Source organism: Phalacrocorax carbo, chromosome 5 (genome assembly GCF_963921805.1).
Source record: "Phalacrocorax carbo chromosome 5, bPhaCar2.1, whole genome shotgun sequence".
NCBI lineage: Eukaryota > Metazoa > Chordata > Aves > Suliformes > Phalacrocoracidae > Phalacrocorax > Phalacrocorax carbo.
In genome coordinates, this window is record NC_087517.1 from 62,470,648 (window position 1) to 62,498,406 (window position 27,759).

The window sequence follows — 27,759 nt, forward strand, 5'->3', positions numbered from 1 at the left end:
ATCAACCACCTGAAAACCCCGAAAACTGGGATAATCAGGACGGTGTAATCGGAGAATCCTTACATAACCCGACCCGGCAGCGTTACAGCAGGGCAGCGCAGGCCCCGGCGCTGGCCCAAGGCGCGCTGGGCATTTACCGAGTTACTGCGGAGAGTTACGCAACTTGTGCTTTGCTTTGAGCTTGTCAGCTGTTTGCTACTGCAGGAGTTTATGTCAACTGTAACTGTTTCCTGACTCCCTGAGTCCTCTGTAAATCTGGTGAAGCCACGAAGTAGTACAAATTAAAAAAAAAAAAAAAAGAAAAATAATATTTGCATAGGAACATGGCCCACGTGCAATCATGTTGCTTCGATAGAAAGAAAGTGTGCAGACCATAAAAGTACATTTCTTCTAATTTCATCTGCTTTCATTGTATTCAGCCAAAGACTGTTTTAGCATGAGATCTGAAGGAAAGGAGCTGTACACAGTCATATTGTTTAATCCCTTTTCTCCTAGGAACTTCTGGTCCTGAAGCCAGTTTTGAACAAATTTTGACAGAGCAGTTTGGGCCTCAAGAGTCAAATTCTTTAAAGTGAAGGGAAAAGCAGTGACTGAGCAGGAGGAAAAAAAAAAACCTCATTCAGTACCTCTGAAGAAAGCAAGCTTAATTTGCATTCAATGCTCGCTCTCCACCTGGCACCCATGCACTGGCCGCCCAGCCTGGCAGCTGCACCAGCCCTGCCTCTGGGCCAGCCGGCGGGGAGGGAACGCGGGCACAAGCTCGGAGCACTGGTTTTGGGGAATGGGAAAAATGGAAGGGATACAGAGCGGGAACTAATCAAAATCACAGGACATGTAGAAGGGAACTAACAGTATCATAGTGAATCTTGGCCTCTCTGGTCACAAAATAATATACTGTTTTGTACTATAGTATTTTGTTTACCTTTAATCTCCAACTAGAATATGGTGCATCTGTTTCTCTACAGAAAAATCTTGCAGTTTTCGTTCCCATGCTTAACAACTGCTCTCCTGGCAAACCTTGAGTCTGTGAAATGTAACGAATCTGAGGAAGAAAAAAAGAAAAAAACAAAACACCACAACATGGGAAATTATTTACCTCTGACTTTCAAAATCTGAACCACACAGTTAAAAACTGGTCATTTCATTTAAAAAATGGCAAAATGAACCACCCTCAGAGCACTGTAGTTCGACAACTACATCTTACATAGGAGAGACACCTAACACTGAGCACTTGATACTGTGCTCTGTGTCTCTCAGAGAAAGCCATACATAAACAAACCTCTGAAGTGACTTATGTGAGCACGCTTTTGAAGTTTGGTCACAGAAACGAGGAGCTGGGGAGAGTGACTGTCATTACCTCCTGAACCCATTCAAATCCTAAATGTAATATTTTCATTCTAAACAGGAAAATTAGTAGGAGTGCCTTGCTTGCATGCTGAAGCTTGATGGTAGTTTTTTGCATGCTCTCATTACACAATGCTATAAAAATCCTTCCCGTTTGCTGTTTCCAGTGTTATCAGTCTCTTACACTTCTGACACACCTGCACTTCAAGCAAATGTTCCACTTGGAAAGGGAGTGCACGTACAACCTCTAGGCATCCAGCAAAAGATACTGTCCTCACCTCAGAAAATCTTCTACTGAATGCGACGGAAATGGACTAGCTTTATGCCTGAAATGGTCAGATGCTCTTTTCCACTGAAATGATTAGCATGCATTTATTTTAGAAGATAATTTACTATGCAGTCTTCATTACCTTTCTTATAATTGATGATACAAAATATTACCTAAAATAGTTAAGGTTCAAGGCTTTGACAGAAATCTGTTGAAACAACATGTTATGATGTGTTTTTATTACAGTGCATGCAATGTTACCTCACTGTACAAGGCGGGAGTTATCCCAGAAATAATACTTCTTTAATATTTAAAAAACACACCCTCAAGAAAGAAAAATTGGAAGAATAATTGGCCATAATTGAAAACTGAGCTTGTTGCAGGTCAGGATGGAGGGAGTATGGATTCCAGCAGCCAGGGCTGGAGGCTGAGGGAAGCGAGGGCTGAAGGGTGTTGGGCAAGGTCCCACACCGCACGCCTCCACAGAGCGGCTGGCGTGGCCCAGCCCCTGGAAAAGGTGGAGCAGCTGGGGAATAAAAGAGAATGGACGAAAGATAAAAATCAAAAGGAGAGAGCGGTGAAATACACCGAAGCAGAAACTGGGATAGAAGATTAATTCAACAGAAGACAGAGGACTTGAGAACTAGGAGCACCTGAGAAGAGGAAAACTGATGGGCAGTAGAGAAGAAAGGTACACGCAAGGCTTCTGCCGAAATATAAGTGTCAGACCAAAATGGGGAGGAACTAAACGCAAATTTTGGTATTTGGTATCCTCCATAATTCCCTACATCAGGGAGTAAAGAGAACCCCACCCTGACCAGAACTCTTTCTAGATAATTTAGTTGTTTTCGAAGCATATTATAAAATCTTAGAAATTAGGTGGGGAAAGACAACGCATTTATTAAAAAATTTAAGCACTTACCACCTGTGCCTGTTTTTAATGATTACTAAGGCTCAGAAGACATGGCTATTTTCCACTGAGAAGTACAGCTGTTACTGGATATAATCACAAATTAATATAATAGAGCTTCCTTTCAAGGGCTTTTTGGTTGCCACATGCCAGGGGGACAGGGGGAAATGCAGCACAAAGCCCTTGCCTGTTCATTTAATCGGTGACACATAGCAGGAGGAAAGGAATTTCCTTGGGAGCCCTCTCCTACAACTGCTGTACTTGTGTACACTGAGGAAAATCCTGAATCAAATTTCTCTGAAGCAAGTTTTGCAGACCTGCTTGAGCACAATGATAAGGCTGACTGAAGTAAGGTAATTCCTGCTGGTGCAGAGCGGTTACAGCTCCTCGACCACCGACACAGATCAGACACGTTGCTAAACAACTTGTTGCTAACAAGTTGCTAACTTGTTGCTTCCAGGAAACTTGAATGATATGTCTGTCTAACTAAGTGTCTTTTAAACTCACTATTCACTTGTAAAGCATGCAGAAAATCTTGTGGGCATCAGAATTAACCCCTAATCCACACAGTCCTTTGCAGGAAGTACAGCGTCTTGGAAGGTGGCTGCCATTGGTGACAATACTGTTTACTTGCACCGTCCAGCAGCATCTAGAGGTCAAACCATGTTGGCATTACGCCTAAAATGGCAGGAAACACGTAACAGGAATACGCTGTCCTAAGGGCCTGCCGGTCTAAAACTGAGGAAAGATGAGCCAACGAGTGCTATGAAGATAGCCGCTCTGCGCACCGCACTAAGCTGCCTTCATGTGCCTGGATCTTGTACATGACAAGATGGCTGGGGTATAGCAGGGAAAAGAAGGTGTGTTTTTTCAAAGGAGACTATTGTTCTGAAAAAACATCCTCATAATCATGAGATTGAGCTTTCACACTGTTACTGCTCTCTGTACAAAAGTCAGACGCTCAGAGCTATGTAAGCCCGTTGGCACACGTTAACAGTCTGGGCTGCTGCCATCATGACAAATCTCAAGTTAATTTGTGGAAAGAATCAGGACGTGGGCAGCAATCTCCACCATTCAAATCCCTACTGCATTGTAAGTGACTGGAGATGTGGTCCAAAGCCACATTCCACACCCAGAAGCAGCACCTGCCTGTATGTGAGATCATGATCAGAAGACCATGAACTGGGCTTACAAGGTCCTTCCTCACCCACAGCAGCACCCATTTTAACAGCAGTACAGGGTCAAAAGTGAAAGTAAGTCTGGAAATTACGTATTTTGGCACTTTTTTTGCAAGTCCAGATCTTCTCCTGCAGTCTCTTTCAAAATAAGAGGTAAATTTGCCAAGTTCCTGGAAATTTTTGAGATGGGATTACAGATTCTTTCCAAAAACAATTGCCTTCACTTTTTACTTAAAGAACATAATGAATTATATGGTTGGTAGTTGTTTCCTCTTTCGTTCTTAATGTTAACAGCAATGCCCTGCACAAAGGTCTTCTAAATGCATCAAGGCCTCAACCCATGTTCCACTCATAGCTTAATTCCTACCCATGAAACACTGAATTTTGTGTGAGGGAAACTGAAATATTAAATGTTACCAACATCAACACAAGAATAATCAATATATCCCGACACTGATTTTAACAAAAGGATTTCTAGAAAAGTAGGTCTGATCTGTACGCAAGGGAGCCAAACGCCCACTACATGAAGATAAGGATTTGAATAACCTAAACAACATGCTGGAGAAACTGCCCCTAAACTGAATGTTGAATCAAAGGTGTAGAAGTTAGGAACAAGCCAGTGCTGTTGTATCTGGGATTTTCACATGATTTCCTTACTTTCGAAGTTTAAAACCAGGTGGGGATAGTCATAATGCTGATTACATTCATTCCAAATTTTCACTTTATGCCAGAAAATTGAAGACTTTTCTCTCTTAAGTGTTTTAAATAGAAAATGTTCTACATCTTTCATTAGAAAAAACTTTTAAGCCAGCTCACTAATGCCAATGGTGTCAGTAGTTGAAAACTCCAACAAAGCAAAGGCACAGCTTCAAGAGCTTCAAGCATTACCACTGCATATATACAGTATTATTGTGACAGTTGATTCTCGTTCCTCATGAAGTATAGGCTCTCAAATCTTTGAGCTATGCTGGATTTCCAGAAAGCATCAGGAAGTATTCAGAAGGCAATTAACCTTGACATCTGAACAGACATTCCAGAGTCAACCCTGTTCATGGCAAGTGAAAGAGAGATTACAACGCCATTGAGTGGCCACAAATTTTGGCCTCCATCAGAAAAAGCAGCTTCAACACTAACATTTATTTTGCAAGACAGAAAAAGGGGGGGGGGGGGGGGGGAAGACAACTTCAATACAGAAAAGCAGCGCAATATACACTTTGGTCTAGAAACAGGATTTATGTTTCTAGGACAATCAATAGGACTAAATTAAAAGCATTGAACAGACTTGAAGAAATACGACTTAATAGGGGATGTTATTAATATTTGAAATCCTGCATTTAATGATCTGAAATTCTTAAGTTGCATAAAGTGTGCATACGCTTGTGAAATTTATTCTACTACCTGGTCATATTCCAGTGCTCCTGGGTACAGTGGCCATCCAAGAAACAGCTCTGCAATCACACACCCTAACGACCACATGTCTATGGCTTCACAAAACGGCAATCCCAGTATGATCTCTGGTGCTCTGCAAATTAAACATGGTTACTGAATTTCTTCCTTCAAGACAAAAAAGGTAATTCAACAACCCAACAAGACCCCCCCCAAAAAAAAAAACCACAAAACCCCAAACCCAAAAGCTGTTATTTGAAAACACAGGCTAATTACTTCAATGAAATCATAATCTCAGATATCTATTTTTCTTTATCTAGATAATCTGTGGTAAATTTTTGCAGCTCTGAGACTTTTTTTCCTACAAGTATCAGTTTGCTATGTACATAAAATAATTGATATGCCCAAGAAACAGAATGCCACAGATTCAATATTTTTGCCTTTCTTTCAGTATGGCACAACTGATTTGTCCATTCAATGTCATACACCTGTAACTACATTCTAAACACAGTAGTAATTTTTCTCAGAAACAAAGAGGGTTTTTTCTGAAAATACACTTACACACTTCCCAACTGCACAGTACACTTAAAGCTGTTTAAAATATCAATTTAATTACATAACTGCAAATCCCTTAATGCACTCAAATCAGTTCAATGTGATCAATTTTTAAGTCACTTAAATGAAATCACTGCACTTGCTAAAGAGACCAGGTCTTATTTTTCACCTAAACCAAATGTGAATTATTTAACCAAAGGCATTTGAATTTATTTCTGTACTCAAGAACCAGAAAAACTGGTACTGACACAGCTGCTAAAGGGTTTTTTCTGTTCACATGGAGCAGAACTCAATTATTTCACAGATATCCATTTTAAATGCATTTGTTCTTTTTAAACCTTCCCTCCCAGTTCATTCAAGTTATTAACAAAAGGAGAAAGTATTAAAATATATCTGCATGCTAATATAGAAAAAGCCTGGAGACGTAAAATATTATTTAAAGCATCACACTATAAAGTGATTTACTTTTAAAACAATCTGTTGTTAGGTTAACATGCTACAGAACAGTATGAAGATGGTTAAAACTAACAGGGTAATCCCCATCGCAGCTGGACAGAACAGTAGCATTCAGCTGATCAGGTAACACGCTGGTGGAGAAAATCGCGATTTCTCACCTCTGTAAAAGCTTAAAAGTCTTACCCTTCAGCACATGCTGGTGTATCATATTGACATTCCGCATACAAAACAGGATCTCTTGACCATAGTAAATTCCTACATATCTCATTTATCTTCTCCTCTGACATTTACATTTACCAGAATATTCTTTATTTCACCAAAACGTACTGGATTGGGAACAAATTCCTATTTTCACACTGCTCTGGGACAGAGATGATGTTTTGTAGTATATAGTAGACCGAGATCTGAAGCATCTGCATCCTTCTTCACAAGGAGTAGTTGGCAGAAGCTGTACACATACATACTCCAAGCTTCAAGGGTGCACATTCACTGCTGGGAAAGGACTCCCAAGGCTCTGCTGCATCCCTGACCAGTGAAACCACCCTCGCTTCTGCTGCAGGGAAAATCTGAGACTTCCCACAGATAAGAAAGTCTACAGGACAGGATATTCTGTTAAATATTTATGCACTTTCTGTTCCTGCCACAGCTTCTTTCATTCCTGTCCTTGTCACAAACCATTTCAGATGCGATTATATGAAGGATAAACCTTGTCACACTGGTGGTGAAACTGCAGAGGCTCAGTTTTCCACTGCCTTCAAAGATTTGATTACAATAAACTTCTAGGGATCAAACATAGCATATTTTTGTAATGCAGGATCATGACACTGCAGTAAGTATTAGCTAGTTTCGTTATCTGAGAAATACGTTTAATATATCTAGATGCCACAAGACTAGAAATAGCCGTAAGAAATGTCTGCCTTCAGCTGCTGGCTGGGTGCCAGCCTGCATACGGTTGTTACAGATCTCTGTTAAAATACGCTTCCTTTTGTTGTATTATGTTACAGCCCTGAATAGTTAATGAATATACACACAGCCTATGGATATAGGGGCTTTAACAAATGCTTCTGCTAAAATAAGCTCTTTAAAACCTCTTAGATTTACTCAATGGTTAATATGTGCACTGTATAAAAATAGCCACAGTCAGTCAGTCTGTTGCTCGTCTCTTTTGAGGGACAGGATTGCAAATGAAAGAAGGATAAGGGTAGATGTCATGACAAAAGAAAGAACATTTACTGTATTTCACAATATAGTAATCTGTTAGTTTTTCAGGGGTACCAAGCAGTTCTGCAATACCAGTAAAACACTAACAAGTCTAAGGAAAAGGGACATATTTAAGGAGAGGCAAGACCAGTGCTCCTCATTTCCCAACACTTGACCTACCAACCACAACAGGACATAAATGTGCTCCCAAACAGGGCTACCCACACCTCATTACAGTACAGTGAACAAAATTAACTTTCTGGCTAGCTTCAAGTGAGGAAGATGAAGAGCTGCTGCTCCACAGAAATGTCAGATTAGCTGGTTTTCAGGTTCAACATCTCCTACCATGGCCCCATGCTGGTCCTTAAAAGAGAGCAACTCTTCCACAGGAGACAGTTACAAGAGAACTTGTACTGGGTTTGATTATGTTTAGATTGGTTTTAACCAGCACAAATATTTTTTATAAAGGAACAGTTTGTTAATGGTATGTTCAAAAGAACTTTTTTTTCCCCTCTCTCCTTCTTTTAAACTTCCAGTTAAAATTTATTTGGACAACTGGGGAGGAAAGGGTTAAAGAGGAGGGAGTCATTCTTCAATTTTTATTTTTTTAAGATGATCCACAGAAAATATTTTCACATGCAGCTTAAAAGGAAGGTATTCCCTTACCTAACTACAACCACAGACATTAAATTAAGTGGCAGGAACACCAGATATCCCAACACAGTCACTTTAACATCAGATTATTCAGAAAAAAGACTGTAACTTACTACTTCCCTCTCAGGAAACACCACCAGACACACATACTACTGCTTGGTATTTACTGTAGATGACAAGATGCTCAGCACACCAGAAGCTACTGTAGTCCCCAACTTAGTAAATAGCATCTGTTTTCCCATACCAAGACATCAACAAGGAGAACACCAGGATACCAAATCTTACTTAAATGTACATAAATGAAATTAAAAGCAAGATTTTACACAAGAGAGCATCTATTTCCTTCTTATCAATGTTAATTAAATATTAATTAAAAACATTCACTTAGAATTTGAAATGCAATATTATTACACTGGAAGGATTCACTTTATTAAGCAACAAGTTCTTGATTAACACATCTGAAATCCTCCTTTCTGGCCTGACACAGCACAGCTCAATTCAACTCTCCTGAAGCAGACTTTTCAATTGGAAATATCTAAAAAGACGAAAGATGCAAATGAATATTTGCTTCAGCTGCTTGTTTGGATAGTCCCGTTTCTATTTATTACATCACAGACCATGAATATACAAATTATTCTCTAGGTTTTTGTAAGTATATAAGGAAAGAAACCACGTAATTTGTTCTGTTAACTTGCTTAAACACTAGACTATTTCATAAAATAATTTAGCCTCAGCATGTTAACCAGCTTAGAATGAAGCAACAAAATAAATACATTTGAACAAAAGTGAAATAATTCCACGGAGGATTAAAAAACAGACAAACAAGCAAAAACCTACATAAAAATAAAAACCTTAAGAATAATAATAGAAAAATTCTTCCAACCTTTACACTGGGGGAACAAAGAATAAAGAGCAAGAATTAGCCATATTAAAAAAATAAGTCACAACAAAAACTGTAAGAAGTTAAGCCATTTCGAATGGTCACTATCTACAAGTCTTCAGTCAAAAATCCTATTTAGAACAAAAGTTAATCAAAAAAGCTAAAAAACAACAGGTAATGTACATAATAACAAGTGAAGAACAGCTTTATAACAACAAAACCAGCAGCTTCCTGGAACTGCTAACTTTATGAAAACTTCTGTAGAGCGCACAAATAATTTCTCAAATATATTCCCCACTGAAGGTGCTATAACCGTTATACCTACCCCCCTCACATGTCAAGGAAATCAGATTAAAAACCGAGCAATTTTTATTTCTATTTCTTTTCTGGCAGTATGAAAGGGTCAATGTATCTACTGTCTACCACATGCCATTGTTTTATTTATTGACCACCAGGTTGCCACTCTCTAATGAGAGAAGATTATATAAATAGCCTTCCTCCCCCCATCTCTCCCACTCCTTTCAACACAGCCATGTGATTTCTCTCCAAGACCAAAACCTTTAGGACCACCTACACCAACTTCCATACCAGAAGCTGAAGGCAAAGGTGCCATACGAGGAACATGGAGCTACTTCCTCTCCCCAGGTACTATGGCCTACTCCAAAGATGCTGGACATCCGGAATCCTGGTATATCCTTCTTGGCAGTGTTACTTCCTCATTATGGGTTTTGCAGAAAAATTCCTTCCAAACAGGCATATAAGCATTACCAAGCCATTTTGACATTGCAATTTAAAACACACTGAATAAGGATTTTAATACTGTCTCTCCATAATTTTTAGCTTCTGTATATTCATATAGTTGAAGGTAAATGCAGACAGCATATCTAATATGAGCATGCCACACAAAATTTATACTCTTCTCATATAAGCCAAACATTGCTACCCCTAATTACCACTGTTCATTGCGACAAATGCCTAATACTTTATTTGCTCAGGATACAGCACGCTGTCATCATTATAATGAATACTTAGGCGAAGAAGTCATCCAACGGGTAGGATGTTTATCTTTTTTTATTAATGACTTGTTCAAAGCCATCTTACGGATGAAAAGAACTCACGTAAATGAATCCGATTTGCAAGAGTTATAGTCAAAATGGATTACAAACCTGAGAGTAACACTTCCCCCCCACACTACCACTACTAGAATAATACAAGCATACACTTTATGAAAGAAATAACTAGACATGGGTGTGAGATATGTAGTTGTTCTTCTACAGAAAGAAGGTTTAAGAGAAAGAGATGCAGTGAAGAAGTTAATGAGAGATAGTAATGGGCATTATAATGAGTATTCTCATGTACAATTCATTTTCTTCAACTTCTGGTCTTCACCATGAATACAGAGGAGTGCAAACCTGTCTAAGAGATCTGCAAGAACACAGGAAAGACTCTAGGCTAGAGGGATCCAAATCAAGGTGGCAATAATCAGAAAAAAAACCCAACCCATAGGCAAGTACACTTCAATAATCTGAAGGATGCAATGGGAATGAACCACATAATGACAAAATCTGTGGATGATGAAGGATATGAAGAACAGCTGGTTCTCTAGTGCATTTGTGACAGACTTCAGAAGGAACTTCAAACATGCAATTAGATCAACACAATGACAGGCAGTAGAGCATACACGGTATGTAGTAAACCATAGTGAAAATTAATGTACATTATTCATTAATTAATTACCCGTAAGAATTAAAAGGTTGTAAATTAACCAACTTTCCAATGACAAAAAGTCTAGGAAACTGTACAGATTGCTCGGGAAAAATATCTTACAACTGGGAGCAAAAATAATCAGGATATCAGTATTTATTTTGAAAGGACAAAGACATACCGAAAGTTATTATGCCTTATATAAAACTAGTGATACTCCCTCACCTTGAATAGTGTGTGTTCACTTTTGAATTCTGTGTTCAGTTTTGGTCACCCCCATCTGAAAAAGGATACATCAAATAGAAAAGACGCAGAGAAGGACAATATAAATTAAAGATGAAGAGACTTTGGTACAAGAAGAAACCCTGGTTAGAACTATAAAGCTTCAGCAAAGAATAAATGATCAGTAACATTACTCAAATTATATATAAAACAACGGAAGAGAAGCAGCCAGGTGTTTCTAATGCCCTGCCTCACTATAGAAGACCAAGGAATCCCCCACCCCCTTTGAGATTAAAAACTGATATAAGAGGGTTTGGGGGTTTTTTGTTGTTTTTTTGTTGTTGTTGTTGTTGTTTTTTAAGAAAAAAAGACAGAATAAAGAAAAAAAGACAGAATACAAATAGGCTTTGAATCCTGGGCCGCTGTTGAGGCAAAAAACATTAAGAGTACTTAAGAATGGATCAGCAGAAAAAATATCCCCAACAGCTCTAGATTAAACAGCAACGCTCATATCAATGTACAATAAAAACAGCCATCAGTGGTGTAGAGCTGGCAGAAGCTCGCATCAGAAGACACTGAAGTGCAACCTTCTGCTATGGTAAATTTTCTCCAGCGACAAAATACCAGAACACATAGACCACAGATCTGATAACATACGTGCCTCTCATTTCCTACATACTAAAATCACTATTGTTGTACAAAGGTAAGAGCTACTCAAGCAAATCCCTTGATCTAAACTAAAAAGTCTCTACAATCTTCTTCATGGTCAGAATAACTTTTATTCTTAATGCCATTTTGTTAGGATAAGAATTATGTCAATAAAATTTATAGAAGTCTTTTAAAAAGTCATTTTATGGATAAGATGTTCATTTGAGTGAATTATTTTTTTTTAAAGAACACTTTCATAGTTGAATTGTCTCTTTCTTTTAAGCCCATTGAGTTGTTAGAATACAGGCTGGTAGTGTCATGTGTTAACAAACATTTGGTCTTTGAAATGCAAGTATGCTACCGTGTGCCAGACAATGAGCTTTCCTCCATTATCCTTTGAAAGGATTGTTGAAGTAAATCCATAATGCAAAACTGCATTATAGATTTACATTCACAATCCTGGTTTTTCTTCTACAGTTTTCTACTGTTAACTCTGCTAAAATTAGGCATTAGGAAGTATACAACTTGCAAATTCTGATTTGTTTGTTTGTTTAATTTTGGTTTTCACAGAATCACAGAACTATAGACCTGTAGGGATTGGAAGGGACCTCTAGAGATCATCTCATCCAAATCCCCTGCTTGAGCAGGCACACCTAGAGGAGGGGGCACAGGAACGCATCCAGGCGGGGTTTGAATGTCTCCAGCAAAGGAGACTCCACAAACAACCCGGGCAGCCTGTTCCACTGCTCTGGCACCTGCACAGGGAATGAGTTTTCTCATATTTAAGTGGCATTTCCTATGTTCCAATTTGTGCCCATTGCCCCTTGGCCTGTCGCTGGGCACCACAAGTGAGCCCAGTCCCATCATCCTGACATCCACCCTTTAGATATTTATAAACATTGATGAGATCCCCCCTCAGTCTTCTCTTCCCCGGGATACCGTTGGCCTTCTTGGCCACCAGGGCACAGTGCTGGCTCAAACCATTGCTGGTTTTTTTTAACCTTTAAGAAGGTAAGAGGATATAAACAGAAAGCAAAAATGTAAATGCTCAGAAACAGACTCTGGAAACGTTAAAATGGACAGGGACATCTGTGTCTGAGGCGGCACAAAAGAATCAAGAATATTGCTCTGCAATTTAGGGATACATCACCATGTAACACAAAACACAGGGAGAACAAATATGTTCAAGAAGATGCGAGAAGTTATCCCCTCGTTCATAATTTCATTCCTCCTTTGAACAGGTTTGGTGCCTCCAGACCCTCAGTGAAAGTGAAGACAGGAGTCACCGTATCTCCTGTAAACTTCTACAGCCGTGGTATTGCTGTGGTGGTGTCCACAGTGCTGTGCAAAAGGAATTCTCACTTTCTGGTAGAAAAAAAGCTTCATTTTAGCATAATAAAACCTTTTCATAGAACTATGCAATGTTCAGTGGCTAGAAGAGACCTACTTAACATCGCAGCCTTCCACTGTTGCATATAACGTACAAGACTGACACGCAGCTGCCAGTTCAACTTTGAACCCTGATCTGACCTTGAGGAGGAGGTAGGATTTTAAAACCTTATAGACAGTAGCCCAAATATGTAACTACTTACAAAAAGAAGTAATCACTGCAAAAAGAGTTGATATGAACATAGAGCTCACAACTGAAGGAGGAGAACAGGAAAGACAACAGGAAATCAAACCAGACAAATAACAAATAAATCTTAGGTAATTTCATCAAATAAAATTACAAGCAAACTATCCTAGTGCTCTTTCCTGAAACGGAAAAAGAATTTTACTTTCAAAGAGCCATCATAAATTTTAACCTAATACACCTTCTCTTACAACTTACAATAAGTACTAAATATAATATTTAGTTATTCTTTGATTTTTGCAGCTGAGAATAATAAAACGAGAAGTGATTTCAACAGATTCTTTTCCACTTATTCAATATCTCTAGTGAAATGAAATGTTGATTTTATTAAAACCAGAAGATGATCATGCTTCTGCCTTTCCATGATTTTGTTTTTCCTCAGAAAGACTGCAACTTACCAAGTGATTTATGTACTCTTGGTATGCCACGCAGTTTTTGAATTACGTGAAAATTAAGCAAAGTAGATACTGATGGAGCAATATAAAAAGAAAATTGTGTACAGAGAAGCTCTTCAGATGCTTTATTGGTAAATAAAGTCTGCAATTTGATACATTTTATTTACATTTTAGACAGCAAAGCATCAAATGAGGTTACTTACCAATAACTGAATTCTGACAATATCCTTTGTGTACTTGTGCTTGTATGCTTTACTCTTAACTGTGAAACCACCCTGCAGTGCTTTATCCTTGGAAGAGTCAAAGGCTGCAAGAGATGATCACACAGACGTTGCCTCTGTCCTCACCTGAGGCAGGGAGTGTGCTCTGCCCAAATACCACGCTCCACTTGTACCAGCAACGCCAGGGCACTGAATAAGGCGCGCAGTTCTGACATCACACCAAAGTCACCTGCAACAAGTAACTCCCTTCTTCTCAACCAAATCCTGCCCCAGAGTACAGGGGATATAGGCTGTTACAGGTGTGCACGTATGTATGTACACATACATACATACAGATGTCTAAATTCTTGGTTTGCATGTCTCTTACTGGAAGGACCCAGGCACCCTTTCTTCTGCAGTTTTGCTAGCAGTCATACTCACTGTCTGAGCTGCAATAACAGCCTACACATATAATTTAATGAGATGGTCTCCATCATACAGTGTGTTGTTCCTGACATGCTTCCCTATACATGCTACAACCACCTTTGGTGTTTTTTTAAACTTTTTTTTTTTTTTCTATTGGGGCAGGATGGGAGGAGGGACAGGAGGGAAAAGAAGCAACACACAAAAACTGAAAATGTCCAGAATCTTGTGCCAAAACAAAAATCCAAGCTGAGCTGGTGAATTGTCCAGATGGTTTTTGAAGAAAAACTAGCTTGAAATTATCTTGCTTGGAATAGAGATAGAAGTTAGGGCAAGTACAGGTTACTGTGGAAGACCACACAGTGGGGCAGGCGGCAACCACAAACTGGCCTCCATCCAAGGAGAGGATCAAACACTAGCAACAATTTCCAGCTCTGAACAAGCACAAGAGAAAAATGAGAACAGCACAGTGTGGGATATTTCAAGGCCTCACAAATCAGAGATGCCAGATCTTAAATCCCCCTTGCCCTTTGCTTTGTTATTGTTGATTTTGTGGGAATATCAGCTTCTAACTCTGTAAGGGTCTGCATGAACTTGCAGTGCCCAAACACACCAGCTGAAGGACAGATAGGGAGTTTCTACAAAAGAGTAATAAGCATGGCAGTATTTGCTTGTAGCATCCTCATCAAGAATAGCAAGACCTTGTAAGTCAGTTTTGTATGAAAGCTTCTTGTGCTTTTGCCACTGGTGACAACACTTCTACCTCTGGACTGAGGGTACAAAGTCACGGTGGTCCTAAGGAAGCAAGCAGCCTGATGCTGCTGGAAAAACCCTACCAAGGGACTCCCACCACACACAAGGCAACAGAAGGAGGTATCGGTTTCTCAGAGGACTGATTGGCGTGAGGGTGTGCTTTATTTTTTATTTAAATGGATTCTTGCTTTGGTATTTTACCTGAACTATGCCAAAGAGTGCAAGGATATGGCTGTTATGTCAAGAACCATAACATGTTACTTTATATTAACCAGCTTATTAAAAAAGACTAAAAGAAAAATCTACCCTGAAGACACAACGGATAATTCCTTTCATTCTGCAGCAACACTTGCAAGAGTCCACATGGGAGATTCATGTCCTGTTCACTACATAAATGGAACACCAAAATCCATGTCACATTGCATATTCCCCTGTATAAAGTATTATCTAGACACTTGACAGCTATGAATAGAATAGAATCATTATAAGAAAGTTAGGACAGAAAACCTACAGAGCAGCAACTGGTACAGGTGGGTTAACATACATGAAATTAAATCTACCTTCTCAAGGTTACACTAGTAGAGACTTTTTGGTGAATAAAAAAATTTCTAAACACTTCCAAATCTACTGGTAGATTCATGCCCAACAGATATATATCTGGCACAATGTTTTATTGGGATCTGTTGCTTCCATACAACAGCACAGAAAAATACACCCAACACAGAGGACGCATTGACATTCAAACTTAACTTTGATTTGTACACTGCTGTAGTAATTTATGATGCATTGGCAAGTGAACTGACTGGCTGACCTGGTGAGTTTTTCCCATACAAACTTCTATGATTAGACCCCTGGTGTAAATACGACACCACCAGAATAAGTCTCATTCTTACCCGCGGTTTAGCGATCCCACTAACATAGTCATAGGGAAACAGTGAAGAGCCTAAACTTTGGGGCACTATAGAAAATCACCTGTCAATGTTCTCACAAAACTAAGAAATTACATTAGAAAATTTAAAAGGTTAATTTTTTTCCTCCCTGCTGAATTAAACCTATGGAGTGCTAGACAGGAAGATTACACAAGTCTATTTTGGTAGGCTAGACTGTAAGACTTCAGCCTTCCAGTATGCCACATCATTGGCTTGCCACTGCACTGCAGTATGCAGAAAGAATCCACATGCAACGGTCCCTTCACGTGTTTCACCCCAACCTTGAACCCCACTAGTACCAGTCTGCTGTTTTTTCCCTTTTTTGTTCTCCCTAGATACTTTTTCTTCTTCACTTTTTTCCTGTTTTCCCTTCCCAGGTTTCTTATTTTAATTTATTTTTCCTTTCCCCTTGAAAGGAGAGCCTGTCTATTCTTAGAAGAGTTTCAGATCCTAAAATAAACTGCTTAACTCTGTATCTATTACATCCAGATTGATGTCATATCAGACCCCAACAACAGGCTGCAACAGGAACATGACCACAGCAGAACCCCAGCGTTTCTGCAAGCTCTGCTTTGCAAACATTTTTGAAGTAATGTTACATACAAAAATGTTATAGACTCTACCCAAATGTTGAAACATGGGGCAGGTTTTTTTCTTCCATTTATTCTTCTCACTACATAAATGGTTATATAATTTTTAAAGCAGTTCTTGCCTGTTATCTAATACTAAAACCCAGACCCTCTACCACCACACTAAAGATGAGTAAATCAGGGTAACCACATCACACTGGGAATTCTTTTTAATGAAGCAGAATGTTCCAATTTTGTTGTCAGAGCAAATAAAAGTTAAAAACATGTAGTGCAGTTTAAAGAAAAAAGATAATAATGAGATCTAGATAATAATTACATAATAATGGGAGTCTTTCATCCAGGTAAACCCTCAGAGTCCCGTCCAGGACACTAATAATTGTGAACAGATCATTACTTATGGCTAAAAACTTCAGTCTGTTCCCAATATAGACAGACACTCACGTTCGGGAAAGGCACACTTGTTGACAATTTAACACAAGCAGCAAGGATCAAATAGACAGGAAATTTTCCCCCCATTTACAGATGTGCTACTGCTCAAATAGGGCTGTAGCACCCAACTGCTCAGTGCCTTGAGCTGGTGATGTAACGTCATTTTTGTCTCCAAGAAAAAAGGGAAGGTAAGCTATCTTCACTGCCCGCTCTTCTCAATGTACAGAAAAAATATTACATAGAATTTCGCAAGACTCTGCAAGACACTGCTGGCAAAGTATGAGGAGCAATAAACATTTCCTGAACTTTAAAAAAATAATAGCAGTAGTTATTTCAAGAACACAACTGTCCTTTCATTTGAACCATTAAAAATGCTTTAATAGAATAAAGGTTATGAAACACTCTCAGATGTGTGTTAAACTGAGAATTGACACATATATCACCAAAAAAAAAATCCATAATCCATCTCACTACCATACTATTTCAGGGAGATATTCTAGTTTCAACTTTCAAGCGACTTCCAACAAAATACAAAACTAAAACATGCCAAGTAAAAATTTATTCAAAATGCCAACAACTAACAAAAATTGAAAAACAAACAAACAAAACATTGGGAAGTCTGACTATTTTGCATGTGATATAATCTTTGGCCAAACACTGAACACTGCCCTAAAGGCTAACGTATTATGAGAGTCTACGCAGTAGCTGTATTTACTGGGAACTCCTGCTCTTGGAAAAGACGAAAGTTAAAGTTCAATTAACAAACCTCCTCTGAAAACGTATTTGTGATTTCCTTAGAGATGTGAAGAACTCACGCTTGTTTTGTTTCCAGCATATATGAATTTTTCAAGAAAAAAGAATCTCCTCAAATCAAAGCGTTACCTTTTCTTAGTCCCAGGAACTATTTTTAGATTGTGCTATGACAACACAAACTGATAGGGGAAACTTTCAAAGGCCAGCCCTGCATTATGTTATTGCTTTTTAGTAAGTAAGGCTCCCAACACTGGCCTTGCTGTGACTTCACTAACAGAGTTATTATCTCCTTTTGAATCAAGTTCATTGAGTTTTCTGGGATTTTTACATTGTGTTTTTCACTTTTAGGAAGAAGTCAATCTAAAACTGTAAGTGTATCCTCTGTGTGTTCAATTTCGGGGGGGGGGGGGGGGGAGGGAATCTCTTCTTGAGAGAAAAAACCCATCTCCCAAAAGGAGCCCACTACTGCTCCACTTCTGCAATGTCCCAGGTTTGCTACCTGCAACCTGAACAGTCCTTACAAACACACACACGCTTCTTTCGGTGGGGGAAATCTTCACATTTTCCTTCTATATCCATGAAGTTCCTGTAGTTCTTTTTGGTCACTGACATCGGCCAAAGATTATAGGTTAAATCAGACAGGATCATGATCACCAGCTCAGTGGGATTTTTTGTATAACACGAATTTTCCTGAAGTCAGTTTGTCTGGATGTTTTCCTTCTGAATCTCGGTTTTAAGACTGACAGCAGTAAAAAGTCAACTTTTTATTGACTAGACATGAATAAGAAATTCTATTATCCATTAATAGGATAGCCATAAACTATCACAAGCAGAGCAATATACTTAAAAAAATCCTTGGCCGTAATCCCACTGCCAAGATAGACCTATAAATTTTTTTAGAATTACCCAGGAAGAACTGCTCTCAGCCAGCCTTGAAAAGGCTCTATGAACAACATCTACATTAATGATGCTGCTGGGACACGAGCAGCAAAATTATCCATTATCAAACAATTGCCGAGACGCTGGAATACTTGAGCCTTATACAGAAATAACCTCTTGAGAATGAACAGTTGGAGACAAGAACAGCATCAGATCTACATAAAAACCAATACAGGAGAGACTTAGAGGCTAGTAACATAGAATCATAGAATGTCCCAAGTTGGAAAGGACCCACTTGGAAAGGATCATCGAGTCCAACTCCTGTCCCTGCACAGGACAGCCCCAAATTCACACCATGTCTCTGAGGGCGTTGTCCAAGTGCTTCTTGAATATCACCAGGCTGGTGCCGTGACTGCCTCCCTGGGGAGCCTGTTCCAGGGCTCCACCACCCTCTGGGGGAAGAACCTTTTCCTGATACCCAACCTAAACCTCCCCTGGCACATCTCCCTGCCATTCCCTTGGGTCCTGTTGTTGGTCACCAGAGAGAAGAGATCAGCACCTGCCCCCCCTCCTCTCCTTGGGAGGAAGCTGCAGACTGCAATGAGGTCTCCCTTTAGCCTCCCCTTCTCCAGGCTGAACAAACCAAGTGACTTCAGCTGCTCCTTGTACAGTTTCTCCTCTAAACCCTTCACCAACTTCATGGCCCTCCTCTGGACACTCTCTAGTAGCTTTATACCCTTAATATACTGTGGCGCCCAAAACTGCACGCAGCACTCGAGGTGAGGCCACACCAGCGCGGAGCAGAGCGTGACAATCCCCTCCCTCACCTGGCTGCAATGCAGTGCTTGATGCACCCCAGGGCACGGCTGGCCCTCTTGGCTGCCAGGGCACGCTGTCGGCTCATGTTCAGCTTGCCATTGACCAGAACTGCAGAGCTGCTCTCCAGCCTCTCGTTCCCCAGTCTGTCTGTACATCCAGGGTTGCCGTGCCCCAGGTGCAAAAGCCGGCACTTGCCCTTGTTAAACTTCATATGGTCGGTGTTTGCCCAGCTCTCTAATTTGTCTAGATCTCTCTGCCCTCAAGAGTGTCAACAGCTTCTCCCAATTTTGTGTCATCAGCAAACTTAATAAGTATTCCTTCCAGTCCTGTACCCAACTCATTTACAAAGAGATTAAAGAGTACCAGCCCCAAGATGGATCCCTGTGGAACCCCACTAGTGACCGGCCGCCAGCCCGATGTAACCCCATTTACTATAACCCTTAGAGCCCGACCCATCAGCCAATTGCTCACCCACTGCATGACGTGTTTATCCAGCTGTGTGCTGGGCATTTTGTCCAGGAGGATACTGTGAGAGACAGTATCAAAAGCTTTACTGAAATCCAAAAAGATCACAATGACTGCCTTCCCTTGGTCAACTACGTGGGTAATAGTAACCTTGTCATAGAAGGAAATCAAGTTTGTTAGGCAGGACTTTCTCCTCGTGAACCCGTGCTGGCTAGGACCAGTGACTGCACTCTCTTTCAGTAACTCCCAGAATGATCTCCATAATTTTACCATGCACAGAAGTGAGATTGATGGGCCTGTAGTTACCGGGGTCATCCCTGTTGCCCTTCCTGAAGACTGGGACAATGCTTGCCAGCTTCCAGTCAACTGGGACCTCTCCAGATTCCCAAGACCATTGAAAAATCATTGGGAGACATCTTGCTATGACATCAGCCAGCTCTTTAAGGACCCTTGGATGAACCCCATCAGGCCCCATCAACTTATAGGGATCCAGCTGGAGCAGCAAGTCCTGCACAAGTTCAGGGTTTATTAGTTTATCATTCCCACAGTCATGGTTCTCTAGCCCAGGGCTCTGGGGATCCCTTAGGCTACCATCGGTGTTGAAGGCCGAGGCAAAGAAAGCATTAAACACCTCTGCCTTGTCTATGTTCCTGCTTATGAGGTGACCGTTCTCATCAAGCAACAGGCCAATGTTATTTCTGGCCTCCCTTTGGCCATTAATGTATTCTAAACAGTACTTTTTATTGTCCCTCACAGAACTGGCCAGCTTCACCTCTAATTGAGATTTGGCCGCACATGTTTCCTCCCTGCAGTGGCAAACAGCATCCCTGTAGTCCTCCTATGTCACCTGACCTTGCTTCCACTGGTCATATACTTTCTTTTTTCTCTCCTTATTTCTAGAAGAATATCCCTGGTCAGCCAAGCCGGCCTTTTGCCTCGCCTGCTTGACTTCCTACACTTTTGGACTACCTGCTCCTGTGCCTTTAGGAGGCGGTACTTAAAAAGCAACCAGAACTGATGGACCCCAGCACCTTCAGAAGCTTTTTCCCAGGGGACCTTACTAAGTAGTTCCCTGAGCGACCTGAAGTCTGCTCTCCTCATGTCCAGAGTTGAGGTCTTGCTGGCAGCTTTCCTCCTGTCACCATAGATTTTAAACTTGACTGCTTCATCGTCATTGTGGCCAAGGCGGCCCCCACTTCACCCACATTATGAGGGAAAAAAGTCCATTAGAGCATAATGATAATTAAGAATATTTTCATTGGTCATTTGAGAACTAGATTATATGACAGTAACAAACTTTTTTCCTTATTATTTTCTGGCTCTGATGCTGCAAATGCCCTTAGGCAAATCAGCTTGGACTATGATTCAAGATTACATATTTTTTAAAAACATTAATAACTAAAAATAAACATCTGGGAAAGACATAAAACCCAGACAACATCCAAAAAATCCCAAAAGTTGCATTTTTTTGAAAAAAAAATTAATCTGAAGATAAAAATCACTGTAGTCTATAAAAAGTATGTCAATGACTTCTCAAGTCTTGGTAAGGTACTGTGAGCACCTAAAGACAAAAAGCTGTTTTGGTGAAGTACCAAGGAAAGTGGTCTTTGCTTACACTTAGAGACCTCAAGCAACTGACTTCTGAAATAAAAGGCCAGAGGGTCCTGTTCCAAAACCAAGATCATTACATTCTGCTACCATTTTATGTTCTCCAAGGATGGTCAGTGGAATATTACAGTGTCTAAGGTTTCTTAAACATCACGTAGCAATAAAGTGCATTACGATTACTAAGTTTTCTACTAAAGGTGGTTAAAATTCCCTAGTGATCACATACATTTTTGCAAGTTATAAACCCAACAGTGGAGCATATTTATGAACCTGTTGCAGTTAAGTCTCATGTAAACAGGTTTACAAGATTTATAGAAGTACAGGTGTGAAGGTTTCTCAAAGATGCCCATTTCTAAATCTGTTTTATTATTTTAAACATTATTAAAATAGACTCACTACCAATTGCATATCCCTGATTTCAGTTTAAGTTCACATGCAGTCCATACAAACTGTGGCAGATGATCGATTGCCACTCACTTGCCTCCATTATCTTTCCAATGTCAAAGAAGCACAGCGAGCTATCGGGACCACTAACCAACCAACCTAACAAGCATCATCAGACTTTATCTGCCAAGACTGCAAGACGAGGGAGGAGGGGGCATTCAACATTGGTTGATTAGTTTCATCCGGGAGAAGGAAGAAAAAAGAAAGACACAAAAAAACAAACCCCCCAAACCTACAGTCAGCCTGAAACATCTGAAACAAAAAGACTGTACTCAAATGCTTCACATCTGGAAGGTTTAAGGACTCTAGAGCAGCATCTTTTAATAAAGAATGGCACGGCAATCTTAACAAGGCACGCTGTTACCAGCTCTAGCAACTTCATGAGAGCTACGGAAAATAAGCTTTGTTCTACAGAATAAGCACATACCTCACTGTGTTGTGTATTTCTTATCCCTCACTGGTGCCAGTATACCCACTGAAATGAGAGACAAGTGAAATAGTAGAGTTTCTTTGTTTCACTGTTCAGTGTAGGGAAAAAAAACGTACATTAAAAATCTATGAATTGAGAGACTGAAATTACAATAGGAGTTAACTGAAGTAAGTCATTGTGCATTTAACTGGCTATCTTCTTCCTTCTAGTTGATCTGAACCATTGCTTAACTGTTGAACCACTGCCTGTACCCCCTGAAGAAAAGAGGATGGGAGCTGAACCGTGTCCAGGGGAACTTTAGGGTGAAAACTGACCCCTGGGGACACCTACTTATCAGGCAAGGAAAGTACAGAGCACCAGCTTCATAAACTTCTACAAATCATCAGTGTGTCTCAATGCAAGCTTGCTATGATTTAAAAAATGGTGTATAAATGCAAGCATAACATTTGGTATTTTCTAAAGCATAATGTTGTAGCATTTGGTATTTTCTAAATAATAAACAGGAATGGGCAAAAACTAGCTGACAAAGTCAATGCTTACATGTATCAACACAGCTTTAGACAACAATGTTCTGAAATAAATACCACCCAGAGCCACTGCACGTGCTACCACTTCAATAAGGCATTATCACTGTGTCATAATCATGTCCAAAAAAAAGATATCACAAAAATATTGAGGCAATGTTTACAAGTTCCACGATAACTTTAAAGGTAATTATTTAACTAGAACACATGACCCGTATTTCCCTATGAAAGGCTCTCTACTTAACTGGATTAACACACTACTGATAGCTAAATTCCACTGCCAGAGGCTACTGTCAAGTCATCATTTCCAGAACAAACCTATAAGCTATTTTCTTTATCCTGTGTGCAACTATTACAACAAGCTCATCATGAATTTGCTCCCAAAGTGCTCTAAAAAAAAACTGCTGCAAAGAACATTCAAGAGGTGCATGACACAGGATTACCTGTTCTAACAAAATTAAACCGTACATCAGTCACAGGTTGGAAGGCTAAATACATTTTGTAGCCAACCAAGAAGTTAACATCTAATTGTTCAATATTGTTTGGGTTTTGTGGTTTTTTTGTTTTGTTTTGGGTTTTTTTTGTTTTGTTTTGGTGTTTTGTTTTGTTTTGTTTTGTTTGTTTAAGAAATGATTAAATTTGATGCTGTGAAAATTGACTATTGCCTAGAACTAAACTCCCAGGTGTTTTCTAGGGAAGGCAAACCCACCTCTGCATACCCAGCAAACATTTCTCATGCTTGTTTTTCCTATCAAAAGCAACACTCACAGATACGTACACTCACTTTCTCCACCCACTTCTTAACACACACACGGTGTAGGAGATTTATTAATACATGGACAAGTTAGCTAGGAGAAAACACAAGTAACATACCTCAGAACAAAGTTTCTTGCACAAACCTGCATTCAGGGTAATGCTCCTGGAAAACAAGCCCTGCCCTGCTCACCTTCACAGAGCCCTCCCTCACCCTTCCATTTCTGCAGGATAGCAACGCAGAGGTAGAGCAAGGAAGAGGAACTCCTGACCCCTCCGTTTTCATGCAGTCACCAAGAGCCACGTCAATGCAAGCATAGCCCTCATTTTCTTTATGCCATTTCATTCCCGTTTGTAGCATCTAACTACAATCAGAAATAAACACATTTAAAGTGGAGTCAGTTTGTTCCTACTGTGCTTCACACAAAACAGAATCTATTTTAAAGTTTCATTTAGTAACAGGAACGACAACAACAACAACAACAAAAAAAAACCAACTGGTTCCAAACTGCGGAATTTTGAAGTCTAACTTCCTTCCTCCGCTCCCAGCAACACCCTTTGTTTCCTGATGTTAATAACGCCAGGTGGGAGATAGAGCACAGGCCTTCCTAATGAAGGGCTCCAAAATATCCTTATGAAGGGCCAAATGGGAATAAGCAAAAAGGTTAAAGTACACAAGGAATACAATCCAAAGAAAACATTTTTGTTAGGGACAGGACAGGCTGATGTGCTAGCTGCAGACAAAGGACTCAGAACAAGTCACAGTTCCCTCATTCTGTACTGGCCAAAAGTACCACCCTACTGTACTTGAACAGAGCTGCTTGGAAAATTTCACAAGACGATTTTTCTGACAGATTTTACCCTGTTTTCCTGGGCTCTTGCCTGGCTCAGCAACACCAGTAGCCAACGATCACATTTCAAAGCATTGGTCACTCATGCAATAAAATCGGCTGCTGCACCACAAAGCAGCTCCTCGTCAGGACCTCTTTACACAACAAATACTAAATCTATTTCATAAAACATAACTGGATTGCGGAGCTCCGCTGCTGGATTTGGTCATGCCATGAGAGTATGTCTTTCAAAAAAAAAAAAAAACCACAAAAAAAACCCACCCACAACAAAAACAACAAACCCAAAACCAAACAAAAGATCACCCCATCAAACAAAAAGGACAAGAAAAAATATCACTAATGTGCTACTAGACACAAAGGTCCAACCTGAGGAAGCTAATGAGCTCAGACTGCCAGCAAGTAGGTGCATATACTAGGAACTATCAGTACACATGTATTTTCTTTGCTGCTTTGTCTTTCTTAGGCTTTTGCTATCGGTCAGTATCAGAGACTGGATACTGACTGGGTCTTTGAGCTGTTTTTATAGTCGTCAGAAGGTTATTAGAGGCTCACATGAGCCCTTTGCCTCATCCCACCTTTTACTGAATGGATTATGTTTGATATAGGAGAAATAATGAGATTAAGCAAAGGATGAATCCGCTTTTACAAAGGAAAGGATGTTGTACTGACATCTAGGTCTACCTGAAATAACATTTGTTGCTTCACGGGAATGTGTCTAATGGTCATTTTTATTTTTGTAAAATGTATAAAAACATTACCCCTAAGCATGTATCTGTCAGTTGTGCAAATTCCACAAGTTGGGTTTCCAAGCATGACAAATTTTTCTGAGACAAGCCACATGTGAGCCCAACGAGGAAAAACAGACTGATTAATGAAAAAAAAATATTGGAAATTCAGTTTGACTATAAATGGCAAGTACAAAAATTATGAAACTTTCTTTAAAATCCAGTCTAAGTTAAAAGTTAAGTTTCACAAAGAATAAAAAGAGACTATGTTTAACCACATCATAGATTAATACCCAAGAAAATGGGTATTAATCCCTTTCAGCTACCAGTTCTTTAGTAATACGTAACAGTCTGCTCAATGCAAGAAAAAAAAAAAAGCTGTAACTAGAATAACTGACATACAACGGATTTACAAAGAAGAAAAAGATATTTTGATTTGCAAAAGAAAATACTCTTAATTGCACGTAGTCCCTTTTCAACAACTCCCTTGGCATTCCTATCCCTTTTGCACACTAAAAATTCTACCGTGCCACATCTCCTTGAGCCAGCAAGGAGCATGGGAAGGGTCCAATTGCACAAGATGTTATTAAGGCAGCAAAGCTGGCTACTTAACTGAAGATACTTAAACACTAGAAATAATTACACAGATTGGCCAGCAGCTCTCAGGCTGGAGAGCTGCCTACCTGTAGTGCAATAAGGAGTTGTTCAAACACACCATCCCCATGTGGGTTCTGCCTTAGGTACCTGTGCCCCAAGTGCTGCCAGTGGGAGACTGCGAGCCTTGCATGTTTATCAAGTTCACCACGAGGCAGAATAGGACTTAACACTATTCCCAGTACGCCCACCTGCTACCAAGTGATGAAAGGATTCCCCCACCATAGAATTATATCAATAAGGTAAATACATCCCCCAAAAAAAGTTAATCTACAGGCATATAGTATTCTTCCTTCAGAGCAGAACAGCAGGAACTTGAACTCCTAAAGATACCTTGCAGTACTGATATCCCTACAGAGCCATCTGCTTGAGGTGCTGAGGTTAAAGGATAGTGGCTAGCAGAAATATGTGAAAAACCCCATGTGGCAGCCCTTCAGATGTCAAGCACCAAAGTGTATTTTAGAACAATCTGGGCTAATTTTAATTTTTCAGATACTTCCTCATAGGCTCAGGCCTACAGAAGTTTGGCACAAAATACTACATACTACTTAAAGCAAGTAAGACATTATAAAATATTTGTTTCTATAAGGGAGGATTAAAAAAAACAAAACACCCCACAACATGTGAAAAATTAAATACAGCAATGCACTGCTCTGAAAAGACAACCCTGTAATTGCAGGTATATACAGCTACTGGTTATCTTGATGGGATTCTGAGCATGCACTCTCTTCCCCTTCCCCCATACATTTTTGGGTGGGGATGTCATTTGCTTTTGGGGGGTTTAGGGGTTTTTGTTTGTTTGCTTTGGTTGTTGGGTGGAAGTTTTGTTGTTTGGATTTTTGTTTGTTGGGGGTGGGTTTATGGGTGTTTTTTCTTGTGGGTTTGTTTTGGGGTTTTTTGGTTTGTTTTTGAAGTAAAGTTCCCTGCCTTGTGTGCATAGTTTTCTGTTCTTCTTGCAGTGGCAGTGCCAGTTGTGAGAAGCAAGCATTGAGCAATAAGCTAGAAAGAGAACTAAGAACACAGGCTCTTAGTAAACATCGGGAAATTATTTCCATTTTAGAAGTCAGGAAGTTTTTCACACATTTCTCCACAGGTCCTTGTGCCAGAATCTGCTGACGAAGAGAATGTGCTGTCGTGCCACACAAATGTGAACAAGCTTATCAACAACGACTGGACTTAATTACACTTTGCTGTCGCTGTTTTTTCAGATTTGCACTACTTCTCTCCCCAGACAAGAATGAACCACCCTAGATCTCTACTTTGCCTTCTATAACATGCAAGGGCCACAAGCATATTATCATTCAAACTGCTGGTGTTGGCACCTTTGGGACTTTCATCTGCTGTCAGTCAGATTTCATTTAAGTACTTGAAAGTTTTGGTGGTTTGGGGACAAACACACACTTACACACATTAAAAAATCAGCCAGAAAAAGCTCAGAAGTCACCTCTGAAATTTTTCCAAAAACCCCCACTAGATTAGACCCACCCAGCAATCACCTTATTTCTTATCACAGGAGTTTCTTGCATTACCCATTTCAGAACTGCGACCGCAGGCAACCAAATGTCCCCTCCAACAAGCTGGTCATGGTCCATCTTCAAAACAGGTGCCTTCGTTTGTCCTCACAGCTCACCACTGGAAAGTTACAGATGCAACATACACAGAGAAACTTCAGAGATTTATCTGTAACCGTTCTCTAAGGATTAACGAAAAAGTCAAAGAACACATTCAAAGAATCTTTAAGAGGAACTATACTGACATAGTCTTGTGTGGAAGAAAAATGAAGCAACATCACTATAACTTAAGAACTGAAGAATGAATCCGCTCAGATGACTGCCATTAAGCTGACATTAATCCACAGACTACTGGTGCTTTTTGATTTGCCAAAACACACTAGCCTGCGTACTGGCTTTCATTTTAGCTTTCACCTCAAACCCCATAAGTCAGTTGCTTGACAAAACATTAAGTTTGTCTCACAAAAGAGAGAGTTCTTTGTTAACGCACAGCCCCAGAGGGGAAAAAAAAAAAAGGAAAAAGAAAAAAAACAACCAAAACAAAACAACAATCGCACTAAGGGGAAAATGTTTGAAAATATTGAAG

The 27,759-nt window shown here is 39.9% G+C and overlaps 1 protein-coding gene across 2 annotated transcripts in view; it reads right to left on the reverse strand.

Moving 5' to 3' along the window:
- HIPK3 (homeodomain interacting protein kinase 3) overlaps positions 1–27,759 on the reverse strand; it is a 78,553-nt gene that overhangs the window by 19,881 nt on the left and 30,913 nt on the right. For both annotated transcript variants that reach the window (XM_064452792.1, XM_064452793.1), the window contains exons 3-4: positions 5,099–5,222; positions 923–1,042 (exon numbers count right to left, since the gene is read on the reverse strand). In XM_064452792.1, coding sequence (XP_064308862.1) covers positions 923–1,042; positions 5,099–5,222 — 244 coding nt within the window. The remainder of the gene's footprint in view (positions 1–922; positions 1,043–5,098; positions 5,223–27,759) is intronic.